The sequence below is a fragment of the Gadus chalcogrammus genome, chromosome 6 (assembly GCF_026213295.1).
Source record: "Gadus chalcogrammus isolate NIFS_2021 chromosome 6, NIFS_Gcha_1.0, whole genome shotgun sequence".
Lineage (NCBI taxonomy): Eukaryota > Metazoa > Chordata > Actinopteri > Gadiformes > Gadidae > Gadus > Gadus chalcogrammus.
The window spans coordinates 17,034,626-17,059,452 of NC_079417.1; the positions used below are offsets into that span (position 1 = coordinate 17,034,626).

Sequence of the window (24,827 nt, forward strand, 5' to 3'; positions counted from 1 at the left end):
TCAATGATGTTCTAGATTGTAGGTATGATAACCGTGTAATCATGAATTATTATTGACGTTTATGCTTGATATTCAGCCCATAAAAACATTATGGGTTTCTTTATTTTAAATGAAGTTATTTATCAACTCTGGAAGCAATATAATTGGACAGCATTATACTATTTTAAATCTTTGTATGAGGGTACGGTCTTGGTAGTTATTGTTTAGGTAAATAGATTGAATTATTACAGCTACTTTGGAATAGTGTATAATTTGTTCAAAATGGACATTATCAGGGACGAAGATCCGCATGATTTGAGCAAGCGTGGGGGTCGTCTAGATATGAGCCATGGTTTCCTCCACCATATTCGGCGGAATCAGATTGCGAGGTAATTCTGTTCGTTACTGGTCTCAAGGCGATTATTGAGAGTCTCTCGTCTCCTGATCGATTAATGAGTCGCTAGTCTTCTGATCGATTAATGAGTCTCTTGTCTCCTGATCGATTAATGAGAATCCCTAGTCTTCTTTTGGATTCATGAGACGAGTCTCTCGTCTTCTGATCGACTCATGAGACGAGTCTCTAGTCTTCAGATCGATTCATGAGTTGAGTCTAGTCTTCAGATCAAGATACTTTATAGTCTTCTAAACGATTCATTCGACGCTCTCTATACTTCTGATCGATTAATGAGTCTCTAGTCTTCTGATCGATTGAAGAGTCTCTAGTCTTTTGATCGATTAATGAGTCTATCGTCTTCTGATTGGTTAATGAGATGCGTCTCTAGTCTTCTGATCGATTAAGGAGATGGTTTCAGGATTTTTGGAGAACCTAAATAATAATCATTCGGACTATTCGGACACTAGCTATCTGTGACAATATCAAGCGAACCCTTGATCGCGAACCCTATTGATTTGTTGACGTTTTTTTCCACGTTATTTGTATTATTACATTATAAAGCTGTCCATTACAGCTGGTGTTAAAAGAGGAATAATCTCATTTAGATAACTTTTCTGAATTTGATTTGTAGAGACAGTTATGATAAGGAGGTGAAAAACGCCAAGGAACTCCAGCGAAAGGTCGCTGCCCCTCCAAGACGCCCCCGTCGGCCGGACATTGCGGTCTACAACCCCCGCAGGAGAGGTACCCACACTACTCTTTTTGTTGGTTCATTTGAGTTTATTAGTAAAAATGTTATCCTACTAACAAGGCATATGTGGATCTCTAGATGAATCCGAGTCCGGCGGGGGTGTGGAGACCGAGGAGTGGAACGACAGCGGGTCCAGCACAGAGACGGAGGCCCCAGGAACCGAACTGTTCTGGCTGGATTACCAGGACGACTGTGGCACCATCACATCCTTCATCGTCCACAAGGTGGGCCCAGCATGCATCTAGCAGTGCAGCCTACTAATGTGGGGGTTGTGTAGGTGTTGGCCTTACTTTGATGTCTCTCTCTGTGTGTAGGAGGATAAGCCAGATGACGTGGTGAAGCGTGTGGTGGATAAGAACGACCTGGACCCCGCTATGAGGGCCGCGCTCAGGCTCCGGGTTCGAAAAGAAATGGACAAAAGGCGAGACAAGCGCTGAATTGAAGAGTTAGGAGAGTACTTCTTTTAACAAAGGGAAAATGAGCAGTGGAGAATCACTCACACATTCTAAGTTCCTGGTGGCTGTAGTAGGTCACATCAATGACATAAGGACGGCCGTGGTGGACTGAAGTTCAGTGTGCTGCAGGCTGAGCACTAGAAGGAGATTTCACCGTGAGGGGGAGATTTTTAGTATGGACGGCTCCTAGTTAATAAGTTAAGAGCACTTATTAGATACAGCACAGATGGAGGTGGATCGGTTTACTGTTACCTCAGAATATGAGCCGCCTTTCGAGAGACTGCATGTTCAGCTCCATGAGCTGGAAGTCATGGGGTTGACCTTTGGGAAAGACCAGGCGAGTTTTGGAAGCTTTTTTGCTTTGGATTTTGTTGTGTACTTTGTTTTCTAAGATATAGGTTACTTTGTCCTGATGGGTTCTCCTTTCCGGAACATGAAAATGTCTATGATTATAGAAATGCGACCCATTCACCTGTAAGAACCTCCATGTCTTTATTCATGTGTGCATTTAGTTATAATTTCCTCTTATTTTTTAAGACCTTTTGGAGTAAGTGAATGTTACCTGGTTGTTGCTGTATTATTTGATGCTATGAGTTTCATTGTCTACTTCGTTCTTATTTATTAAATATTGTTGATATTTTTTTCTTTACTTGCCTGTGGGTGTTAGTATTGAGTGAATATCAGTCAGTTTATTTATATTGCTCTGTCAGTTTATTTATATTGCTCTGTACCGGGTAGACAAGAGAACACAGTATTCAGGAATAAGTTACAACTATGCGTGACAGCATAAAATATGGATAAATCACTTGAATTCAAGGCTTATTCATCCTACAGGAAACAAACAATGTACTCCATATTGTAAACCTTCTGTATTCAATTAATTGAGCAAATTAATGGGAGAAGATGCATGCCCACAACGTATCACTATATCACGAAACCAAGTATCTTGATATTATTTGTTTCCAGCGCTGCTTTATCCATTAGTTTGCCGTGTGAAGCAGTACATCAACTCCAGGCACCAAGCCCAGTACAGGGCTTCAACTATTCATCCATGCCTAGTCCAGGAGTTCATTTTGACCAAAGACTGACTTGGAACTGTATAAACTCAGTAGATTATTCATCAGACTGTTGAAGGTTTCCACATGTCCTTAGTGCCTGTAAGATACTAGTGAGGCCCTTTGTGTTTTGCATTTTAGCAGACATGGGGCGCTTAGGCCTGGCCCTGGCGTCTCAGGCTAAATTCCTCAATTTTATGACTGGGCACTATATTTTTCAAAACTAAAGGTTGTAATACCATATAGAAACCATCCCTATATGGAACAAGTTCTGGGGATCTAGAGTCAATAATGGCGAGGCTATTGAAATTTTTGCAAAATAAAAAATCCTTAAAGGGGACCTATTATGGTTTTTCGACTTTTATGACCTAAAAACGTTGTTATAATGATTGATAGTCATATTTAAAACCATACACAAAAAACGATGTAGAGTTTCGGGAAACTCTTCCTCTCATCTGGGCGCTTTCAGCATTCTCTGTCAACGCTCGGTTTCGTCCTTCTCCGCCCCCTCGCCCCCCTCCTGCCAACCCAACTCCGTTGTGATTGGTTACCTTCCTTGAAGCGCGCGCGGGCAGATTTGAACAGGTATATGGGGGTGCGGCAGGAGTGCATCTACGTCATGGTTCGGTCCTGCACACGCCCAGACTCCCTTTACATAGCTATCGTCATGATCTCTATAGTAACGCTGATAAACATAACCCAAGTTTGCGGGTTAACAGTTCAATAACCAACGCAAAACAATCAAAAATGGCCGATAGCAAGAAAAAAATATATAATTTTGTTTCATAGCCCGTTTTCCTCCTTCCTCTTGTTCAGTTCCACCTGCTCTGAGCGTAGTCTCCACGAAAAGACCGCTGCATTTCAAATACAAAATACATAGGCCTTATTAGGCCACTGCGTGCGATCTGTTTTCGTGGAGTCCGCGTTGGCCATTCATTCATTTGTTCACGGGGCATGGCGGGAGTCGCACGCGGTCACGGTGAATGAATGTTCAATCCAACCATTTCTTCCTCTCTCTTTCTCTCTCTCTCTCTCTCTCTCTCTCTCTCTCTCTTGAATATTCATTATTTAGTAGTTTATTGGGGGGGGGGCGCCAGAGGATCAGGGTGAGGTCAGGGGGGCGGTTGCTCAAAAAAGGTTGAGAACCACTGATCCCCTCAATATATGTCTCACTAGCCGTACACAATTTCTTCCCTTATTGACATTCAATATACCCTTTATTGCTTGTTATTATGAGTAATAATCACATTTGATCTCCCTGAATGTCTGATGTTATCAGGCAGAGACTAGTGGAGTCCATCAGAATCCATCAGCTATGGAGACCTGTCCGTCAGAAATGGATGACACTCTGGGGTACCCCACCAGCGTACCCCCCCAGGAAACCTCAGCTTCCCCCAGTCCACAGCGGACTCTGCAGCTCAGCAGCCAAGCGCAGACCAAAACCTGGAGCAGAACCTCCACGTCTGGAACCGGCTACACTCTGCTGCCTCCACCACCTCCCCCGACAACACAGCAGACGGTGGGCAGCATCTCACTGGGACGGGAAGGTTGTGTGTAACATTTCATCTTTTTACTGTGTAGTCATTTTCGTATGTATTCCTAAAATCTCTAGGGAATTACATCTAATTTCCCTGTGGAAAACAGCCTCTGTAGTGCATGTGCTATAACAATAATGATGTACAACAAAATATATCCTTTTATGAATATGATTCATTTTACTACTCACAGAGAGAAACAGAGATGGATTCCTCCTCCTCACACACCCCGGGCAAGACCAGCCCCTCACACAAACCCCCCCTGGACTCCACCCCTCCCAATGGCCGCCTACATGTCACCTCCTCATCTTATGCAACAGATGAACCTCCTGACTACAGCGTTGGCCCTTTTAGCTCTCCTTCTTCAGCCAGCTCTCCATCTTCAGCCATCTCTCCATTGGAGACCGGCTGGAAGGAGCGCAGAGGGATCGTTAATGAGTCCAAGTTGCTGGAACTGTTACACACTTGTCACATTATGCAGAACTCCAGTGACCAACAAATCCATGACTAAAATTCTAAGCAAGATAAAGGTGGAATGGAGATGCTACAACGGACACTCGGGGGAGTGGTCGTGGTGTCCTAACGTGAGGGCCATGTCGGAAAACATGTGTGAGGGCCATGACGGCCTCCATGCTCTTCACCAGAGCCACATACAGACACGTGGCTTATTGGGCAGAACTCCTGAAGCTGCAGCTGCCCAAGAAAGAAACCCTCTATGACATCCAGTTGTGCTATTTGATGCCAGCAATTGAGGCCTACAGAGAGCAGGAGAAGAACCTGGTGTCGATGTTGAGAAGGAAAAACCTGGCAGGTGGAGAGGTGGAGCTGTGTGGGGACGGGCAGTGGGATGGCCCTGGAAACTCCTGCAGATACCAAACCTATGCGTTTATGGATGCTGCCACCAAAGAAATAATCAATTTTGATTTGATGAAGGTAAGGCATTAAACCAACCTCAAAGGTAATAATAATAATAATAATAATGAATTTTATTTGTAATGCACTTTATATTGAGCAAACAATCTCAAAGTGCTACATAAGAAAAGAAAAGAAAAGTAAAGTTAAAATTTGGTATATGGTATATGTTTAACCTTCTGGTCAGTAATGTGTTGAGTATCACTGATCTTGCTTCCTCCTCCTAGGGGACCTAAGCAAAGTGGAGCTGGTCCCCACAGACCGACATGTTTCCTTAAGGAAGATAACGGAAGAAGGGTTAGAGGTGCAGGATGGGACAGAAGGCCCCACCAAGGAGCTTGGCATCATGCATGCCTTTGATCCATGGCTCACCACTAAAGGCAAGTACTCCATTACATTATTGTGGTATGGTTTGATCGGTGCCCACCAGTTAGAAGGCCTACTAGAGACAGCACTGAGGTGAGAGATGTATTCACATCAGTAGTACATATATATGTTTAATATTACCGTACAGTCTGCTGTTTTCTTTGGCAGTACAATTCTGCTGCTGTTGAAACTGCTCACAGCCTCAAAGCGTGAGAGCAATGAGGAGCTGTACCCCTGTATCCAGTGTGTCCAACCACATGTGGTGTTGATGCAGCTCATCGAAGGGAGACGCACAGGTAACACGCACACGCACACCCACACGCTTGGACATACTGGACTTAAAACTGTATGTTCGAGATATTAGGTTAAATAAAGGAAGTACAGTAAGTTCATTGTGTAGCTAGAATACTGAATGCTACAACAATGCTGAAATAGTTTCCGTTGCTGGTGTAAAGTCCTGTCAGGAGCTTATCAGACGGGGGAGGTCCGTACTCTAACACATCCGTGGGGTCCATCGCTGGGTGGAGGCGGGGTTGGAGTCCTGCTGCTACCATGAGCCGCTGCCTGTGGTGGCCCAGCGCAGGAAGAGCTGGCTTGAGGAGGACCCCCGGCCTTCAGGGCCCTCCAGGGTCATCCACCACAACCTGTTGCTGGCAGACCTTCAACACATGGTGCTGTTGAGGAACTACGGTATTTATTAGGGATGGGCTATTAATTGAATTACGATCTCGATTTCGATTTTAGCGTCAAACGATCAAAAAACTAATATAATCGTGTTTTTTTTTTATGTTTTATAGAATGACATTATTTTAGATTTGAACATTTTCTTTTTTACCCTTTTGTTCATTTTTTTAAGGCCAAATTTCAAAGTTCCCAGTTACAAAGTGTTTTTGGGAGAGACATGCTGAATAAATACATCATGATTTCAAACTCAAAAATAATCGTTTGAATAATCGTGACTTCAATATTGATGAAAATATTTGTGATAATGATTTTTTCCATAATCGAGCAGCCCTAGTATTTATACATGAGGACTACATCACTCTATGCTCCGTAAATCTTTTGATTTATAAGCCGGTTGGTTGCTGTATGTTCCATGCTTGGGTCGGTTTCACAAATTGTGTTCTCCATTTGTCTTGCTCAGACCTTGAGCTGTTTCATAAGTCCTTTAAAAGTACTGCCCTAAGCACCTGCATTTCAGCTACCCGTCCATGAAGTGCAGAACCATGCTGGCCGTCCTGGACTGGAACCAGGCACTCAGGGAGGGCAGCCAGCAGGACGCCACTGCAGCAGGTCAAACATCCACTATCTGCATGGTGTTCTAGTGTTTGAGAGACCCAGTCATAAGGGCAAGATGGATTTCACTGCACAACCGTAGTTGTTTTTAATATCAGTGTATTTCTATGTGATATAATACTGTTTGTATGTCTGTGTGACTAAACGTGATAAAAAGGTCAACAAATCAGACTTTTTTTTTTACACAAGGGAAAATGGTTTACAGGTGTCAGTATTTTCAAAAAATTTCAGTTTTTTTTAATTTAGTAGCAGCTAGTAGTGAGGTATTGGATGGCATCCAACTGAATCCCTGCCTCTTTTCAACGACTATGGTGGCGGCCTGTACCAGCCAACAATGAATGAAGTGCCAGTAGGTATAACTTTTGTGAATAGCTACATTAGTTTTAATCACTAGGTTGATATGACTGCTCTAGCCTGCAAATAAAACAGTTTAATAAATGAATAGAACCCAGGGTAACTTATGTTGTAGGACATCTTCGAGGTATCGGCCTACTAACGTTTCTCGCTCCCGTCGTCTTATAACATCCATGTTATATGCAAGTAATCTCAATAGCAGTCGGTGTTACAAACCAAATAAGACAAAATTACCTCAAAACATGGATGTGTTAAAGAATGCACACCCACTTATCTAACCGCGACACATATTTTACAACAGCTCCATCATAACGAGAATAACGAGGGAACTAAGAATGAATCATTTATGGGTCATATAGCCATAGGGATAACACCTTTCTACAACTCATATTCAAAATCACGTTTGTTCTACAGCCGTTTGTCCGTTCTGGGCTGTAAAAACATGCATGGCAACATGTCGGCCTCCATGGAAGAGGACCCGCTTCATATGTTGCTTATTAGTAAAAAATACTTCCAAATGCTTTCCGCTAAATGCCACTTAATTCCACAATGTTGAATGTTTTTTGCTTACATGTAGTTGTTGACTACTGTCACACTGCACCACCAATAACCTGTACCTACTCCACACCATAGACAACTGTGCCTTTGGTCCTGGAGGTATAGGGCGGGGTTTCCCCAAGATGTGTGTGAAGTGAAAAAATGTCTCAACCGCTACTGGGTTGATGAGTGCAGTGAACTCATCGTTGGAGGCAAAACGTTGCCTCGGTGCCTCGTCTTCATCACATGGTCCCAGCATCGACGGGAGTGCCGCTTTGGTGCAACAGAAGCAATCTACGTTGGTCGGCATGAGTGACATCTGCACCAGGGGGAAGCCGACCGGATCCAAATCGGAGGAGAGCAATTCTAAGTTACCAATCACAGGCGAGAAAGGTAAACCTGTTTTGGAAAAAAAAAACTCCTTCTCCAGCAAAAAAGAATAACATAAAACGGCTAATAAAACGCTTGAGGTGGCGTTTTGAAAAGAGAAAACTTTTTAGTACATGGCATAAAGATAATTATGAGCCTTTGATTGATATCTAGACATTTTTTGCGGAGACACATTCCTGTTCCCCACTTGTATTGGAGTGAACGGAGATATTTACTTCTGGGCCCCTTGAATCGAGGTACTGTCACGTTAAAATTGTACCGGGGGCGAAAATTGTACCGGCCTACGTCATCGTTTGTTTACAACCTGACAACCTGCCCGGCAACAGACGACGCGATGCAGAAAACATGTTTCCAAACGACGAAATAACATAATACAGATAGCGGATCGCTATCTGTATTATGATAGATAGCGATAACACTTGTTTTTACTTTATATTTGTATTGTATTTAATTGTTTAATCGAAACAATAAAAAAATTTGCCCGCAAAACGGGCGATTGCATCAAATGACAAATGTTTTGCCCGCGAAACGGGCGATCTCGTCAAATGACGTAGGAGGGTTCTTGAAACATAATACAGATAACGGAACGCTAGATAACACTTGTTTTTACTTTATATTTGTATTGTATTGAATTGTTTAATCGAATTTAGCTAGTAAACTGAGTGTTTTAAGCAGGTTTCATAGTCTAGAATGTTCAAGAACCTTCCTACGTGATTTGACCCGTCATTTGACGCTATCGCCCGTCTTGCGGGCAAATTTTTTTATTGTTTCGATTAAACAATTAAATACAATACAAATATAAAGTAAAGACAAGTGTTATCGCTATCTATCATAATACAGATAGCGATCCGCTATCTGTATTATGTTATTTCGTCGTTTGGAAACATGTTTTCTGCATCGCATCGTCTGTTGCCGGGCAGGTTGTCAGGTTGTCAGGATGTAAACAAACGATGACGTAGGCCGGTACAATTTTCGCCCCGGTACAATTTTAACGTGACAGTACCCGTCCACAGCCCGCTTAAACAGCTGCAATACCAGGCTTGGCCGCTGAGCACTGGTGGATGGCGGAAGTATGCACAGTTCCTGGGGGCTTGCTTCTGACCCGCTTCTCGTCCCAACTCTGTAGTTCCGCTTCCGTGTATTCTGGCTCAAATAAATAAGGTTCAGGTTCTCTTCCTTCCCCGAAGAAATCCTCCTCGCAGATTAGCTCTAAGTCCTCTGTGATCTTACAACGACTGGGTTATGATGGATGTGGTTCCCAGGTGGTCCAGCCTCCGAGCGGCTCGAGCATCCTCAACTCCCTGAACCGCCCCTGCATGTGACGCTGATCCACAGCTTCACGGGGAGATAAGACGTGTTTATGTTTACCCACGCATGGCAATTATCACCTTTTTCTGGGATATATGCATGGCAAGCTGGTGAACTATATGAAGCCAGAGCCGTGGACGGTAGGAGAGACGGGACCGCCCGCCGTGTTCCTTCAGCTGGTCTGATGGGACCGGTATCGGCCCCGTTCACATCTGGTAGCGCGTCTGGCGATCGACACACGTGGACACCGTGTGTCGGTGCACACGGGGCCTCGGAACATGACCACTTGTGATCAGATAATTTCCCTGGCCAGTGGCGGCGCCAGGGGGGGGCTAGGGGGTGCTAGAGCACCCCCTAGATTGGCCATAGCACCCCCATAGCACCCCCAAGAAAATAATGGTTTATTTATTATTGTTATTTAATTTCATTCTGAGTTCTTAATAAAATGTATTGTGTGATAATAATAATTTAATCACAAAAGAAAATAACAGATTGAAATAAACAGATTGTTCACGTAGCACGACAGACACGTTGCGTGCGTGAACATGATTGTTCAATGAGTAGGCTAGTAGGCTAGTAACAGTAATCCTGGCGATCGGTCTATTTTAAGTCAAGCGTTCACAAAATCACGAAAATGGATCGGCTCTTTTTGAAAGCATTTCTGACTCTTTGCCTGTTTAAGTTAATTCTATCTGACATTCTAATCTGCCGTCTTTAGTTAGAAGTGTATTGAACTTGGTATGTTTAGTTTAATTTGTCGCTCATGGTAGTGGTGACCTGGTAGTCATCTGGCGCAAACTTTAATCCACACACTGAAGTAAGTGAAGTATTTGGGATTACGTTATCTATAACATGCTGCATCCATTTTGACCGTCGGAGATGAACGCGGCTTTGTGCGCGTCCGTCAGAAGTAGCCTAATGACAATAATAATACGATCGATTTGAATGGCGCTTTTTATGTACCCCAAAGACCCGTTAGAGAGCAAACGTGTAAACATATGTGACGATATGGTGGGGAGGTGTTGTAGTAGAGAAAAATGCGACTCATATGCTATCACCCTAATTTCATAGCACCCTCAGTAAAACGCCGAGCACCCCCATAGCACCACCAGAAAAAAATCTCTGGCGCCGCCACTGTCCCTGGCTATATGCAAATAAACTCGTAGGCCTACATCATTTCCATTCGCGTAGACCAAACGTTATAGTAATTTTGGCTTGGGCTAGTTTAAGACAAATGGTTATCTGTGTGCATTTCAACCTCATATAGTCCAATAACCGATTCATTTAAAAAACAACTGTCCATAACGTTCTTATAAAACACAAGAATGTGGCTCTCTAATGAATGGTTCATGTCAACCCAACTATGGTATCCTGTCCATTTAGGCCATCACTAGGGTTGTACGTTACTTTAATGTGGTAGGCCTACTCTGCAAGCCATTTACAACAGGACATTTTAGATGAAACGTACAAAACACGGTTACGTTCGTGGAATTGATACGAATCTGCTGACGTGAACTCCACGCTACAACTGAATGATCTGGGAAAGCGTGAACAAGCATGTCACATAGATAGCTCATAACATCAGGCCCCAATGCAAGAGGTTCCATCCGGGCCCCACTGCACTAGGGACAAAGCGGGTCCCACTGCAAATGGTCCAAATGGCATAGGGATCGATGCTACTTTCCACGGGCTTCCCTTCTGCGTTCCCGCCCTTGTCACCACCAGGTGTCCTCGTTGCGCTTCTGTTGCAATCTACGACTGTCGTCACCCAGCCTGAGATGTTCGTTCTTTGCTAAAGCGTTGTGAGCCAAGTCAGCTGCATTACCTTCAACCCTATGTTATCACATAGGGTTGTCCTAATCATCGGAAGGCCCCCTACCCAGCTGACATGCTCCGGTGGAACCTAACCCTAACCCCATGTGTTGCCTAACCCTAACCCCATTTTTTTTACCTAACCCTAATCCCATGTGTTACCTAACCCTTACCCCATGTGTTACCTAACCCCATGTGTGACCTAACCCTTACCCCATGTGTTACCTTACCCTATGTTTTACCTTACCCTAACCCCATGTTACCTAACCCTATGTGTTACCCGCTTGAACCTAACCCCATGTGTTACCCAGAACACATTCTGTGTGGACACATCCCACATCGACAACAATGCGGCCCAGACCCCCCCACCATGTGGTCCCAGTGGCCCAGACCCCCCCACCATGTAGTCCCAGTGGCCCAGACCCCCCCACCATGTGGTCCCAGTGGCCCAGACCCCAGACACCCTCCCCAGTTGGTTTGAGTGGCCCAGAGCTCCACGCCCCTGGGCACAGTGCCACCTGTTCTCCGTTAGTCTTCTAACGGACACATGTCAGTAGCAGGGGCTAAAAGGCTTTCTGACATATCCCGGGGGTGTTTGATTGTGTGCAACCATCCAGACAAACTTCCTGTGCAAGTTCTCAGCCTGATTACTATTCGGATAGCATAGGGAATGGGATACATCAGTATTCACAGTAGACAACGAACTAAACCGAATTTGGCCTAAATTAACGTGAGCGGTTAATGGCCTGGTCTCCTCCCACTCCTGCATTGTCTGCACTCATCAGATAGAGCATTAGTTATTTTATGAGCAGTAATACAGGAAGCGTGCCTGCACATTCCCATCAGCAACATGGTCCCCATTTGGCGGCTCTCCAGATAATCACTCCTTTCTCCTTCCATTATTCACGTTTTGTTATGTACTGTAATTCATGGTATAAAGGAGTCTTGAAGGGGCTACTGGACCGTCATTACTACTCTGCACTTTATTAATTCAGTTTTAAAAAAGTTACTCAACCCAGGGGGCATGTCCCAACTTATTTAACGCGTCAATCAAAAATGAACAGAATGGTTTGTTTTGACTATGCATTGTCTTTTTATTGTACACATTTCTGATATCCTAGGTTATTGACTACATTACAAAAAGTCATTTTCCGGTTCTTTCAGGGAAGTAGGTCAAAACATTGTCAGGCTTTGGTGGGAGGAAAGCGAAAAACATTTGCTTCCGTTATTTATATATCAAAAGCATAAGTTGTTACTGTGCCTCATCACCCTTTTTCAACTGGAGTGACCTTGTAGACTTTTCAGTTCCCCAGGGACAATCCTCATCACCTTATCTTCTACACCACTTTGTTTAGTCTGATGCACAACTCTCTTAGTTTGTCCCGGGAATTTAGCTTGACACCTATTACATTAGCCTACACAGGCATGGTGAAAAAGATCACTTAGAACAATTTATCCCATCACTAACAGAACACAACAGCAGCCATCCTCCTATTGTCAGGGTTCCTACAGCCCATGCTGTATGGTGTCGGCCGATTCTTCAGACATAAGTAGACCACCAGTGCCATTTAAAGAGATGAACCCCGACCACGAAGGAGAAACTTGTGAATGAGCGTGCCCATTCAAGGCTTTGGAGATGGGAGTTGTAACCCAAGATAACCCGCCACCATCACAAGGCCTAAATATAGTTTTCCAGAGACAACTGGTTGGGAGAATATGGACGGCTGATCTAGTGAAAGTTGTGTCAGGCTTCACCTTTTGATTTTACACAAGTAAAGCCACTATTTAGAGACTATAAAACAGATAATTAGGATGACCTCATGATCGCATTGCCAGATCCACCCTTGAATGAAGGTTTAAGAATGAATACCATATACTCAACAGCTGCTCATTGCCATCATTCTGAAGGTTTGGTTTTCAGTTCTGTGAACTGTTAAGATTAGCCTTTCGAGGGAGAATTGATCTCCTTTGACGCACCCCGGAGGGGAACTCCTGGAAAAGGTAGGACATGGAAATAAGGAATAGCACGATCTCCAGAAATCTTGGACTGTTCTATTTTTTGCAGAACGCACATGACAGAAGTTATGAGCAGGAATAACAAACCAGGACCATAGATCCATGGTTCATATTAGCTTGCTCATGTTTAATCTGGGTGCAGCTGTATTGGCTGTAATGTTACTTTATTATTGTGCTGCATACTTCCTCAGGGCCTCAAGAGACTCAATCCTCCTGGTTTAGTTCAGACCTTGTGTTTCTCAATCATATCAGCAGGTGGAACATGCTATAGGTCCTTAATTAGTGATTTACCATACTAACCACATTCTAAGGCGAAAGATTAATATTAGCCTTTGTTTCACTGACTTCCTCCACAGATGGGAGTCATGTTCCCCAATTAGTTTAGTCTCCAATTTCCAATGAATGGTTAAATTCCTTCAGTGAAAATGGCCATGAGGCGCATGAGGCATGATCCCAGGCAGGTGGTGGGGGGTGTCAGGGCCACTGGCCCCATGAGCTCATTGGCTGAAGTGCTCCTGCCCAAAAAGAAAAAAAGGTCAACCCTAACCCTGCTGGTCATTATAACAGGTGGTAGTGGGGGAGGGGGGAGTGGTCCGTCCATGACCCCGCCCAGTCATTATAGACCTGCTGGAGATGAGATTCACAATATCTGTTACAATTACTTATAGCCATATGTGCCGTCATAGATATAAATTATGATTGAAAAATACATCAATGTTCAGAGCTATGTACATCTATGGAACTAGTTTCCTAAATACCTAATGTTTTAACAGCCTACATTTTCCCAGTTGTTTAGGAACTGAAAGGACATTATCCAAACACCCCAAATTGTTATGATGTAGCAATGCTTTATGAAATAAAAGGTCAAAACGATTGAAATGAAAGTAGCAGTTTATTACATACAGGACATAATGGACTGTACGCAAATCTCTAGACATGAAGCACATTGTAAGGTTAAGCTACCTGCTCCTCTGAGTCGGACGCATGTTGATAAGAGGTTCAGCAAATGGAGGGGATAGAGGAAATAGAAAAGGCACTCGTGCACTTGCTGTAGCCAATGGGACGATCTCTGAATGGTTCAAGCCAAAACACTAAAACCACCTTCCTGCATGAGTGAGGGCTGTGTAAACAAGGCTGGTTTCTCTGTACAACACCAGCCAAATGTTAGCCAATCACAGAGCAGATCCGAGAGGGGCAAGTAATAACCTACAGGCCATTTGTGTGACTCCTTCAAAAATAAAAAACCTGCACAAATATCAAAATGATCTGGTCCCCCCCCCCCCGTACATGTAGACGGTGGCATACCAAAGCTTTCTGTAGGACACTTTGGAACCACTACGTTTGAGTTTAAAAGTTGTCGTGACAACAGCAGATAATTGATCCTTGATTGTTTAAAGCTACCATCTGAGAGCTTGGCTTCTCTGTATCCACACCAAGCTCCAGACCCTAAATAAATACTAAACACTAGGTGGTGGATGAGACGGGCTTCTGCAGAGGAACGCCAACCACCGATATGTGCAAGGAAGAAAATATATAAATCAATGCCCTTGCAAACTTGGGAGTTGTAACAACTTTTTTATAAAAAGTCGTGTCAAGGATAATGCATCTGATTTACTAGTTTCCTCACCAAATCAAGTAGAGCAGATGCCTCCATCAGACCACAGCAGTGGCATAGCAGCTTCTGATTTTTCTGTATTACATCAGAAAACCGCAGTGGTCTCGATGGGGCGTCTGCGGCGACGCTCGCTAGGAGCTCAGCAACCGAGGCCTCCTGTGCTCAACAATGCATAGCATAGTTCCCGTTGTCATTAAATTAACAAAAACCGGAGCCAGCCTTACTTCCATGGTGCTCTTCAGGCATCCTCCACGATGTGAGAGGTCGGGGGGGGGGGGGGGCTGAACAGCCAAGCTAAAATAACTGCCAGGAGGAATGCTCATAAAGACTATGCACGGCATCTCAACTTTAAGGTAAGCCAAATTGAGATGCCCATAGTACCCCTTACACGAGTAGCACCAGTTTAAAACCAATATAAATACCGAAAGGAGGTACGCACATAGAATCCACCACAAGGGACAGAGACGCTATGCAGGGGAAGACCGCCTCAACTACTGGATGCCAACACTGTGGCCCCTCTTCTTCGAAGGAGCGTTTAACTGGGAGGCTTGGGAGTGGGGACTGGGGAGTGTGCAGTGGGAGGGGAGCAGCGATGCACTGCATGTTTCATCTGCAACTGTTCTGACATTACTGACGCACATCTCCTAGGGTCAAGAGCGACAGTACCGACAGCTAAAGAGAAGAAGACCGAGAAGAACTAAACAAGAGCGGAAAGCGTGAGGGAGGAGGCTAATGCTGCCATAATGAAGTGAGGGCCTGTCCCCCTGGGTCTTGGAGGCTTCTCTGTAGTATACACCAACAAGCCTGGGGGGAAAAGCTTGACACGGTTTAGTATTTTAGTTTTTTTGGAACCTCCCATGGGAAGGAGTCTCGGCCAAAGTGGCCATAGGCTGCGGTCCTCTGATACATGGGCTTCTTCAGATCCAGCTCCCTGGAATACATAACCAACACATTTAGCAGCAGTCAGCACCAGCGTGCGTGCACACACTCAATCCACTCACGCACCCAATGGGACACTTACCAATGTGCTGATTTCCACTTGCAGATGGAAGCCAAAACCTTGCATTCAATCTTTTACTTAAAAAATAAATAAAATGCCAACTAAAAAGGAAACCCTCAGACACCCCTGGCATGTAACTTCCACTCCTAAAACCCAACCTTTGATCTATTCTTTAACCAGATCCTATTCATCAATGCATGTGCGAGGGAGATCTCAGGAGGTAGACGCAAGGCACCCCGTAACTCCAGGAGGATTGAATTACCTGACGATGACCCCAGGCCGCAGGTCAAAGTTCTTCTTCACCACTTCGAGCAGCTCTCGCTCGCTCTTTTTGGATGTCCCGTAGTGGAAGATGGAGATGGAGAGGGGATGGGCCACTCCGATGGCATAGGCAACCTGATCAAGCCAGCGGGACAGACCATGTCACAAGCATTAGGGGGACGCTCTCAGAATCACAACATGAAGGTCAAGACAAGGTGAGGAGGCGGAGGACTACCTGCACCAGGACTCTGCGACAGAGCTCCGCCTTGACCAGGGACTTGGCCACCCATCGGGCCGCATACGCTGCCGAGCGGTCCACCTTGGTGTAGTCCTTTCCAGAGAAGGCCCCCCCGCCGTGGGCCCCCCAGCCCCCATAGGTGTCCACGATGATCTTACGGCCCGTCAGGCCGGCGTCACCCTGAATAAAAAGGAACCGTGATCAAACCATTCAACCTTACCATTCCATCATGGATTCATTCCCACCAACACCAGTAAGCGAGTTTACCTGCGGGCCCCCGATGACGAAGCGGCCGCTGGGCTGCAGGTGGTAAATGGTGTCGTCGTCCAGGTATTTGCAGGGAACCACTGCCTTGACCACCTTCTCCTTAAGGGCTTCCCTCATCTCGTCCAGGTAGATGTCCTCGTCGTGCTGCACGGAGACCACCACTGTGTGCACGCGCACCGGGAGCATGGCGCCCCGGTCCTGCCGGTACTGGACCGTCACCTGAAGACGGACGCGTTAGACACGCTGCATTCTGCTCATCGCTGAACCCGGGTCACATTGTGTTTCCAGGCTGTAGTTGATACCCGCTTTATTTAGCCCTATACATGCCATCCCTTGCAGCGGCGGTCCTAAATAGACAGAGACCTCCTCCGTCCTCACCTGGGTCTTGGAATCGGGCCGGAGCCAGGGCAGGGTCCCGTCACGCCTCAGCTCGGCCAGCTTGGCGTTGAGCTTGTGGGCCAGGACGATGGTGAGGGGCATGCACTCCTCCGTCTCGTCCGTGGCGTAGCCAAACATCAGCCCCTGCACAGAGAACGAGAGCGTCGGTTTCGGATAACCAGCCTATAACCCCGCTGCTGCGGAGCCCCATAGCCACCGGCCGCCCATAACCCCGCTGCCGCTGAGCCCGGGACCCACCTGGTCCCCTGCGCCGATGTCCTCCTCATTGCGGTCGATGTGAACCCCCTGGGCAATGTCCGGAGACTGCTGCTCCAACGCCACCAGAACATTGCAGGTCTTGTAGTCGAAGCCTTTGAGTGGGCACAGAGACATTTAAAATAAAGGAAACCTATACAGAAAATGACTGAGAAAAAAAATAGACGTAGTCAAGTGCTGCACCCTTGGAGGAATCGTCATATCCGATGTGGCGGATGGTGTCCCGCACCACCTTTTGGTAGTCTACGGTGGCCCGTGAGGTCACCTCCCCCGCCAGCAGGATCATCCCCGTCTTGGCAACCGTTTCTAATGGTGATGAGGATGAAAGTTTACAGCCAGAATAATCAATGTTTGAGTCACTGACGCCTCAAGGAAAGCAACTTGCAAATAGTTGTACAACATGCACACCGATCGAGGTCACGGTCCGAGCACATAGACTCGTCAGTCAAAACACATCCGAGGTCGACTTTAAAAGATTACTGATAATACTGTAATACTGTTAAAAACTTTTTTGCAACACAAGCGCTTAATCATCAGTAGGGCTGTCTAGTTCAGGTCAGGCGATATTCACTTGTTCTCATTGGTCGGACAGCGTGTTCCTTTTAGATATCAGGCGGGGAGGGGGGGAGAAATGAGGACAAATGCATTTCATCGTTCCAAGGGTGCGTGCATGACGTCACACGCCATCCGTTACACTGAACACGTAACAGAACCCAGCATCGCTCGTAGCTCGTCTGGTGAGACGCGCTTTCAAGACTGAAGCACTGCCGTAACACAGCTGGATTCGGACCTTCGGACTACCTTCTACTCGCGATATATTCAGGCATGCATGTAAAGTAGAGCATAACGTGCATTGTTTTTATTATGATTTTTCAAAAAGATTCACTTTGCTCGACTAAAACCCTGATCATCATATTCATGCGTTGATTAGGAATGTAGCACTGAGATTTCTGCAGGTTGAAAGGTCATAATGAACTAGAAATACAAGTATGCCCCTCCGAGGCCCCGTGATCCGCTCAGACGGGGTGACAGGTGTGGGTGATTGAAGAGAAGGGTCTAGAATGACCGACAGTGACTCCCATCTCCCTCTCCCTCCCCTTGCATTTATGCTGAACATTTAAGGCAGATTGCCAAACTGTTCTCTGCTGTTCTCTGCAGTGTGTGGGGAGTGTGGGGAACATTGACACTTGCATTGACATATTGGGTGCTTATAGGAGCATTTCTTCATAAGATTATAAAATCTTATAGGTTGGGTATGGAATTCGCTTTTTTGGCCATTTTTGCAAAATTACTTGAAATCCTTATCATAACCCACTGAGTAAGAAGTACTGAAATGAAAATTAAACAAGTCAATCATCTGTGGAACGGGCAGGGCTCGAAAAACTCCAGCCAATGATTTTCAGAGCCACCGAGTTGCATTCGACAGTAAGTACGTCAATCAAACGGTCTCACTGCACTCCCTCCCCCGCGCGAACCGTTCGTGCACGTACTCAAAGCTCGTGACCCAGAGCAAGCTTCTGTTTGTTGTTATCCTGCGGTAGCTACTGGAGCTAGCTAACTAGCTAGCTAACGGCTCGCTCTCGCGCATCTGTGTTCACTCGTGCATGATTGCGCGTCCATGTACTTGGAATGGGTGGAGTAAGAGTCATCGTTGAAGGAGAGGGGGTAGGACCATTTGAGTTGTTTATTTTCAAAATCTGCTGCCGTTTCGCAAATCCCATACCCAACCTTTAACGGAGTAATAATGTTATGTAGCACATCATTTGGATAAGATATCAGCATCAGTGAATCCCTACTTACCACAAGCGACTTTGGCATCTGGGTCTTGCTTGAGATGAGCATCTAGGACTGCATCACTGATCTGATCACAGATTTTGTCTGGAAAATATAGAGACAGGGTTAGTGTTACTGGTAACCAAATAAACAATGTCGAGATAACTGGTTGCCATGGTCATATTCTTCCTGACAAACTCAACATCCAAGCTCATCCATATTCTGTCCGCTCTGTTTTCACTGTCAGCAGAAAGAACCGGAGAACATATCAGAGGACCAAGAAGTCAGATCTTCTGGACTTAGCTGCTCTGACAGCAATTCTAGAGTCTTGGGTAAGGAGTGGCTGCCTCTGCGTCCCGCAAGAGATGAAAAAAGTGCAACTATGGCCATTTGATGTAGAACTACATTTATTACCAGATAACTCCTCAGACTCGCTGCATAACCCTACCGTGAACACGGACATCTCTAAACAGCCAATTTTCTAGTACCAAGTTATCCAAGATAATTCATTTCAGAGCGCAGGAACGAACGTCAATCATTGCGTAAGGGGTTTAGCCCGCGAGTACGCCGGGTGGGAGGGGCCCCTGAGCACGCCTGGTGGGAGGGCCCGAGATCCTGCAGTCGCCATTTCATCAGACTCACGTGTGCCGAAGCTATATAACAACGGATCCCATGGTTATCCAATTGACACACAAATAGCGGTCCGAGTCAAAGCAAGCATGCATTTCCGCAGTGACACCGCGTACATGTTAAGGATTATGATAACGCAGTTTTATTATTCGAGTCCGCCGGTCTTATAGAAGCCATGTGGTCCGCGGGGCGTTTCTGGACCAGCGTACACATGGCTTACAGTGCCCCCGCATCACGTATTAAACACTTCTGTTCATAACGACACAAAAGACATGCGTTATAAGAACATTTCCGGTAGCCTCGCCGTTAGGACCCCCATACCCCGGGACGGGAGCGCGCGGCGGGTGCGTTAGCTCCACGCGCTAATGGTAGCTCAGAGCGCCTGATCCAACACGTTAAGATTGATTGAATGATTTATTTAAACTCGAAAAAAGAGCGTCGCTGTTCAGAAATGACCATAATAAACTTTGATTAAGATCTCCTTGAATGAAACATCGGCGATCTGGAGGAGTTGGACCAACAGAGAGGTCTGTCTGACAGGACTTACCGGGATGTCCTTCTCCGACCGACTCCGAGGTGAACAAGAAGCAGTCCTCCTCGATCAGGGAGTTGTGGAACCCGTTCATCTGACCGTTCATCATCGCTTACTGATGTCCCGAACCGTACTAATGGTATATAACGTGTGAATAGTGGGGGAAAGTGCGCTATGGGGATGTCCTGTCCTTCTGGAACCGACCTATCACCGTGGAGAGACGCATATACAGCAGCCTCATGGCGCAGCGCGATGGGTATTTATCCACCCAGTCTGACGTCACGCCGGGGCGATACCATTAGACACACGAAGGGGGGTGGCATATGCGTACAGCCAGGCTGATCTGAGTGAGCCCATGTGCCCTCCAAAACAGTTACTGATGCTGCGTGTGCTAAGTGAACCTGTTCATCGTCCTATCTGTGTGTAACACCCCATACTTAACTCAGGGACCTTCTGAGTTCTGGGCTGTTGACAATGTTGCCCAGTGAATCACCATTAAAGAGCCGAATGTCGTCCTATTCGTGTGTTATTATCGGGGGTTTTCTGCCCGTTCAGTGTGATATGAGTTGAGTGGTAGTTGTGTCTTTGTTCTGCGATATACTGAGTAGCTTTCAAAGGGATACAGCGATATATATTTTACTCTATCTCTGTTCGTGTGGAGGATGACACAATTTTGAATAACTTTGCAAAGATGTCTACTTTGTTCCGAATAGTCGATTATTCAAAACAAGTGTCGGAAACAACACAATGAAATGCCAGTTTGTCCTCAAACAAAAAGGTTTGAGGACAAGGTCCGTTTGTCCGACTTTTCAAAATGCCGAATAGGCCAAGGCACAATTCCACATGTGTGATTATGAAACCAAAAATAAAAGACGATGTAGGCTAAGTTCCAGCAGTGCACTTCACCAAGCCAGACTGTTGCTGTGGGCTTGAACGGTCACAAGAGGTGAATTTATGAAGCGCACGTTATACAAGGCGGGTGCACTCACACTAGGCCATCTGGCCATGGCCGTTGGCCGTTTTCACACCTAACCATGCTCAAATGGCCCCATTGTTCTCTGGCCTGCACTCACACAAGGCCATCTGGCCGTGGCCGTTGGCCGTCGCAACTGTGGCCTGGCCACGGTAGGCTCTTGTACATACGTCATCACGTTGTAAGTAACACGTCATCACCGAGCGTCCGCTGCATGGACCATAATAGTTAATAATAATAAAAGTCTGCCGCCAGTCAGAGTTCTAACAACAATGGAAACAACACAGAGAACACAGTTCGCACTTTGCTGAGTCTGTTGCTTATTTGGATATATGTTTACCGTTTAATGGGAAAGAAGGCTCGTCGCCTTTATTATGTCCGTGGTCGTCGCATGGACTATACGTCATCAAGCTCAGGTTGCGTAGCCGTGCGCGTGTCGGCTCATTAGCATCTGTACCGTAGCGGCCCGGGCCGTAGCAGCACACCTCTCCCAAGTGGCCAAATTGGCCTGGCCTGGCCAGACTGGCCACACTCCCACTGGTAGATTTGAGCACGGTTAGGTGTGAAAACGGCCACGGCCAGAAGGCCTAGTGTGAGTGCACCCTTATTAATACTTTTCCTGTAAAGAAGTCAAACGGTGAGTGAAAAACAAATACAAATTTTATCTTTAGTAGCTGTGTGTGGGCCTATATGTGTTGTTTACTGTGTTTACAGTGGGCTTTTAGCCTAAATAATTTCGCTGGTATTGATTTAGTCAAACTTATACCTCATACCTCACATACTTAGTCAAGTATGTGTGTGTGTGTGTGTGTGTGTGTGTGTGTGTGTGTGTGTACTTAGTCAAGTATGTGTGTGTGTGTGTGTGTGTGTGTTGAGAATTAGACCTACGCTCTCTGTCCATGGGGCTGAAACACTGTGTCGAAATGAAGTGAGGCGTTGTCACTTTGCTCTCCAATATTCATCGTGAACGTGATATGTAGGCCTATGTTGTATTTTGGAGAGAGAGGGCGAAAGAGCGAGAGCGTGAGCGAGGTATAAAACTCTTTATATGTAGCAGGCCTATTCGGCATATTGAACCGTCGGCCTAATGCGCCTCCTTTTTGAAAAGTCGGACAAATGGACCTTCGGGCCAATGGGTTCCGTTTTCGGAACATTGAACCGTCGAAATAGTGGCATGTCGATCTAATGGGAAATATTTCGGACCATTGAGACTTCGGAACAATGAGGCGTCGGAATTACAGCATGGCACCGTCCACTCGGCCTCTGACTGACTGTCTGTCCACCCAGCCTCTGACTGACTGTCCCCCCAGCCCCTGAATGACTGTCCACCCAGCCCCTGACTGTCCAGCCGGCCTCACACTGACAGTCCACCAGCCCCTGGCCGACTGTCCACCAAGCCCCTGACTGACTGTCCACCAACCACCTGACTGTCCAGCCGTCCTCTAATTGACAGACCACATGCCCCTGGCCGACTGTCCACCAAGCCCCTGACTGACTGTCCACCAACCCCCTGACTGTCCAGCCGGCCTCTAACTGACAGATCACCAGCCCCTGGTTGACTGTCAAACCATCCTTTGACTGACTGTCCACCAGCCCCTGGTTCACCTACAGAGCCGACTCGTTCCCCTACAACCCTCAGCTGGTGCATCACATGTTGTATGGTGGGACTTTTTGAAGGTCCTCCCTATAGAGTCTCAGGAGGAACATGCTTCTATAGCCCCTGAATCAACGTACAGCCTTGTTAGGCTGCTCACATGAGGAGCGCTGTGGCAGGATGGATACATAATTTCACAATTAAAATCTGAACAATTACCATTCCCCTCTGCCTCTAAGATGGAGGCAGTCTGTGACGTCATGATGTACACACCATTAATTATCTCCCTCTCATATTGAACAACTACAACATCTTTAGTTTAATGAGCACAAGCAAGCAGAAATATATTCCAACATAGGATGAATGTTTGACAGAGGAAACACGAAATCATCTGGGTGCTGTTTCGCTAAAATAGCATGATCTGTGTGTCAATGATCATCGTGTGTGTGTGTGTGTGTGTGTGTGTGTGTGTGTGTGTGTTTTTGTGTGTGTGTACAGTACTTTCCCAGAAACCCATGGGTACACCTGGAGAAAGGATTAACGTGAGTAGAAACACAGCGTCACGATGTACCACAAAACCTGATTTCACTGCACTCAGAGAACCGCTATCTCGTTTTCACCCCTCAGGCTAAAAAGATATGCTTTTAAAAACAGAATGAAGAGCTTCTGGCTGGGTTTGTCTACTCAACGGGAGCAAAGTTAAAATATGATCTAATTACATCTTATCTTCTTCTTTGAATTTAGTCAATAGTTTGCATCCACATTATGTTCGCCTAAGCGGGGTTCCCTATTGGATGAGGAGTGTGATGAGCATATAGGTAGAGGGGAACGTGCTTCTGTCTCAATCAGGCACTGGATTGCATCATCAAACACACTTCATTGTCAACAAAGAATATTACCAAACCACACTGGGCTGGGCGTATTAAATGTTATGTTATTTAATTCTAACTTTTCCCTCCAGCATCCTGTTAAATAAACAGGACGTAGCCTTTTGTGTGACAAATAACTATGGAGGATTGCATCACTCATAGGGGCACATTAATCTGCAAGGTGAGCACATTGAGTGAGGAGCAGTATGATGCAAGGTCCCCAAGCGGTTGCCCCCTGCCCCTGCCTGCATGATCCAACTTGGTACATTCCAAACTATCCTGATGCCCCATAGATATGTTACAATATTACATAAGATAAGCACACAGGTTAAAGGTACCCAGGTGGTCTACTCAATAGAGTGTATAATAGAAACCAGACCCCAGGTGGTCTACTCAATAGTCTATAATAGAAACCAGACCCCAGGTGTTCTACTCAATAGTCTATAATAGAAACCAGACCCCAGGTGGTCTAGTCAATAGAGTGTATAATAGAAACCAGACCCCAGGTGGTCTAGTCAATAGAATGTATAATAGAAACCAGACCCCAGGTGGTCTAGTCAATAGAGTGTATAATAGAAACCAGACCCCAGGTGGTCTAGTCAATAGAGTGTATAATAGAAACCAGACCCCAGGTGGTCTAGTCAATAGAATGTATAATAGAAACCAGACCCCAGGTGGTCTAGTCAATAGAGTGTATAATAGAAACCAGACCCCAGGTGGTCTACTCAATAGTCTATAATAGAAACCAGACCCCAGGTGGTCTAGTCAATAGAGTGTATAATAGAAACCAGACCCCAGGTGGTCTACTCAATAGTCTATAATAGAAACCAGACCCCAGGTGGTCTACTCAATAGAGTGTATAATAGAAACCAGACCCCAGGTGGTCTTCTCAATAGACCTCTGAAGAATAAGTCCCACCTCCGAGGCTCCGGTACCATCGGTCAAGTGTCTATGGGAAGGGTTAGGGAATTTTTTAGGGAACATTTTGAACTACACATTTTTTCCATCTGTGCTGTTAATGCTTCTCTATAATAGTTAACTACTTTAACGGCACCGACAATCCAAATGTCAAGTGGAATCTAGATGGAAAAAGTGTGTAGTTCAAAACGTGAGCAGCTTTTAATTCTTCGCCACCTACAGAGTTTTCCCTTTCCGTCTGGGCTAAGCGCCGGATATTTAAAAAACCTAGAAACGCCCCTGGATCCATCAGTTTCTAATCCTCTCAAACGCGGTTTAACTGAACAATGGAGCCGTTTCAAAG

At 45.7% G+C, this 24,827-nt stretch overlaps 2 protein-coding genes across 2 annotated transcripts; one reads left to right on the plus strand and one right to left on the minus strand.

Annotated features, from left to right (window-relative positions):
* The first annotated feature begins 152 nt into the window (after positions 1 to 152).
* LOC130384172 (UPF0561 protein C2orf68 homolog) lies at positions 153 to 2,961 on the plus strand. The gene is made up of 4 exons (XM_056592261.1): positions 153 to 368; positions 1,005 to 1,117; positions 1,203 to 1,348; positions 1,439 to 2,961. The coding sequence occupies exons 1-4, from the start codon at positions 262 to 264 to the stop codon at positions 1,559 to 1,561; spliced, it is 489 nt and encodes a 162-aa protein (XP_056448236.1). The 5' UTR covers positions 153 to 261; the 3' UTR covers positions 1,562 to 2,961.
* Positions 2,962 to 12,949: 9,988 nt separating this feature from the next.
* LOC130384540 (S-adenosylmethionine synthase-like) lies at positions 12,950 to 20,376 on the minus strand. Its single transcript, XM_056592768.1, has 9 exons — positions 20,146 to 20,376; positions 18,996 to 19,073; positions 17,379 to 17,501; positions 17,178 to 17,290; positions 16,920 to 17,063; positions 16,542 to 16,760; positions 16,272 to 16,454; positions 16,038 to 16,171; positions 12,950 to 15,706 (listed from the first exon to the last, which is right to left on the minus strand). The coding sequence occupies exons 1-9, from the start codon at positions 20,237 to 20,239 to the stop codon at positions 15,604 to 15,606; spliced, it is 1,191 nt and encodes a 396-aa protein (XP_056448743.1). The 5' UTR covers positions 20,240 to 20,376; the 3' UTR covers positions 12,950 to 15,603.
* Positions 20,377 to 24,827: the final 4,451 nt, after the last annotated feature.

Excerpts from the sequence above, each read along its gene's own strand:
- LOC130384540 (XM_056592768.1), bottom strand. The coding sequence starts at position 20,239 with ATGATGAACGGTCAGATGAACGGGTTCCACAACTCCCTGATCGAGGAG. Across the intron at positions 16,761-16,919 it reads GGCCCGATTCCAAGACCCAG|GTGACGGTCCAGTACCGGCA; the intron begins GTGAGGACGGAG and ends GTCCGTCTTCAG. Across the intron at positions 16,172-16,271 it reads GTCGCAGAGTCCTGGTGCAG|GTTGCCTATGCCATCGGAGT; the intron begins GTAGTCCTCCGC and ends TGGCTTGATCAG.
- LOC130384172 (XM_056592261.1), top strand. The coding sequence starts at position 262 with ATGGACATTATCAGGGACGAAGATCCGCATGATTTGAGCAAGCGTGGG. Across the intron at positions 1,118-1,202 it reads CTACAACCCCCGCAGGAGAG|ATGAATCCGAGTCCGGCGGG; the intron begins GTACCCACACTA and ends GTGGATCTCTAG. Across the intron at positions 1,349-1,438 it reads CATCCTTCATCGTCCACAAG|GAGGATAAGCCAGATGACGT; the intron begins GTGGGCCCAGCA and ends CTCTGTGTGTAG.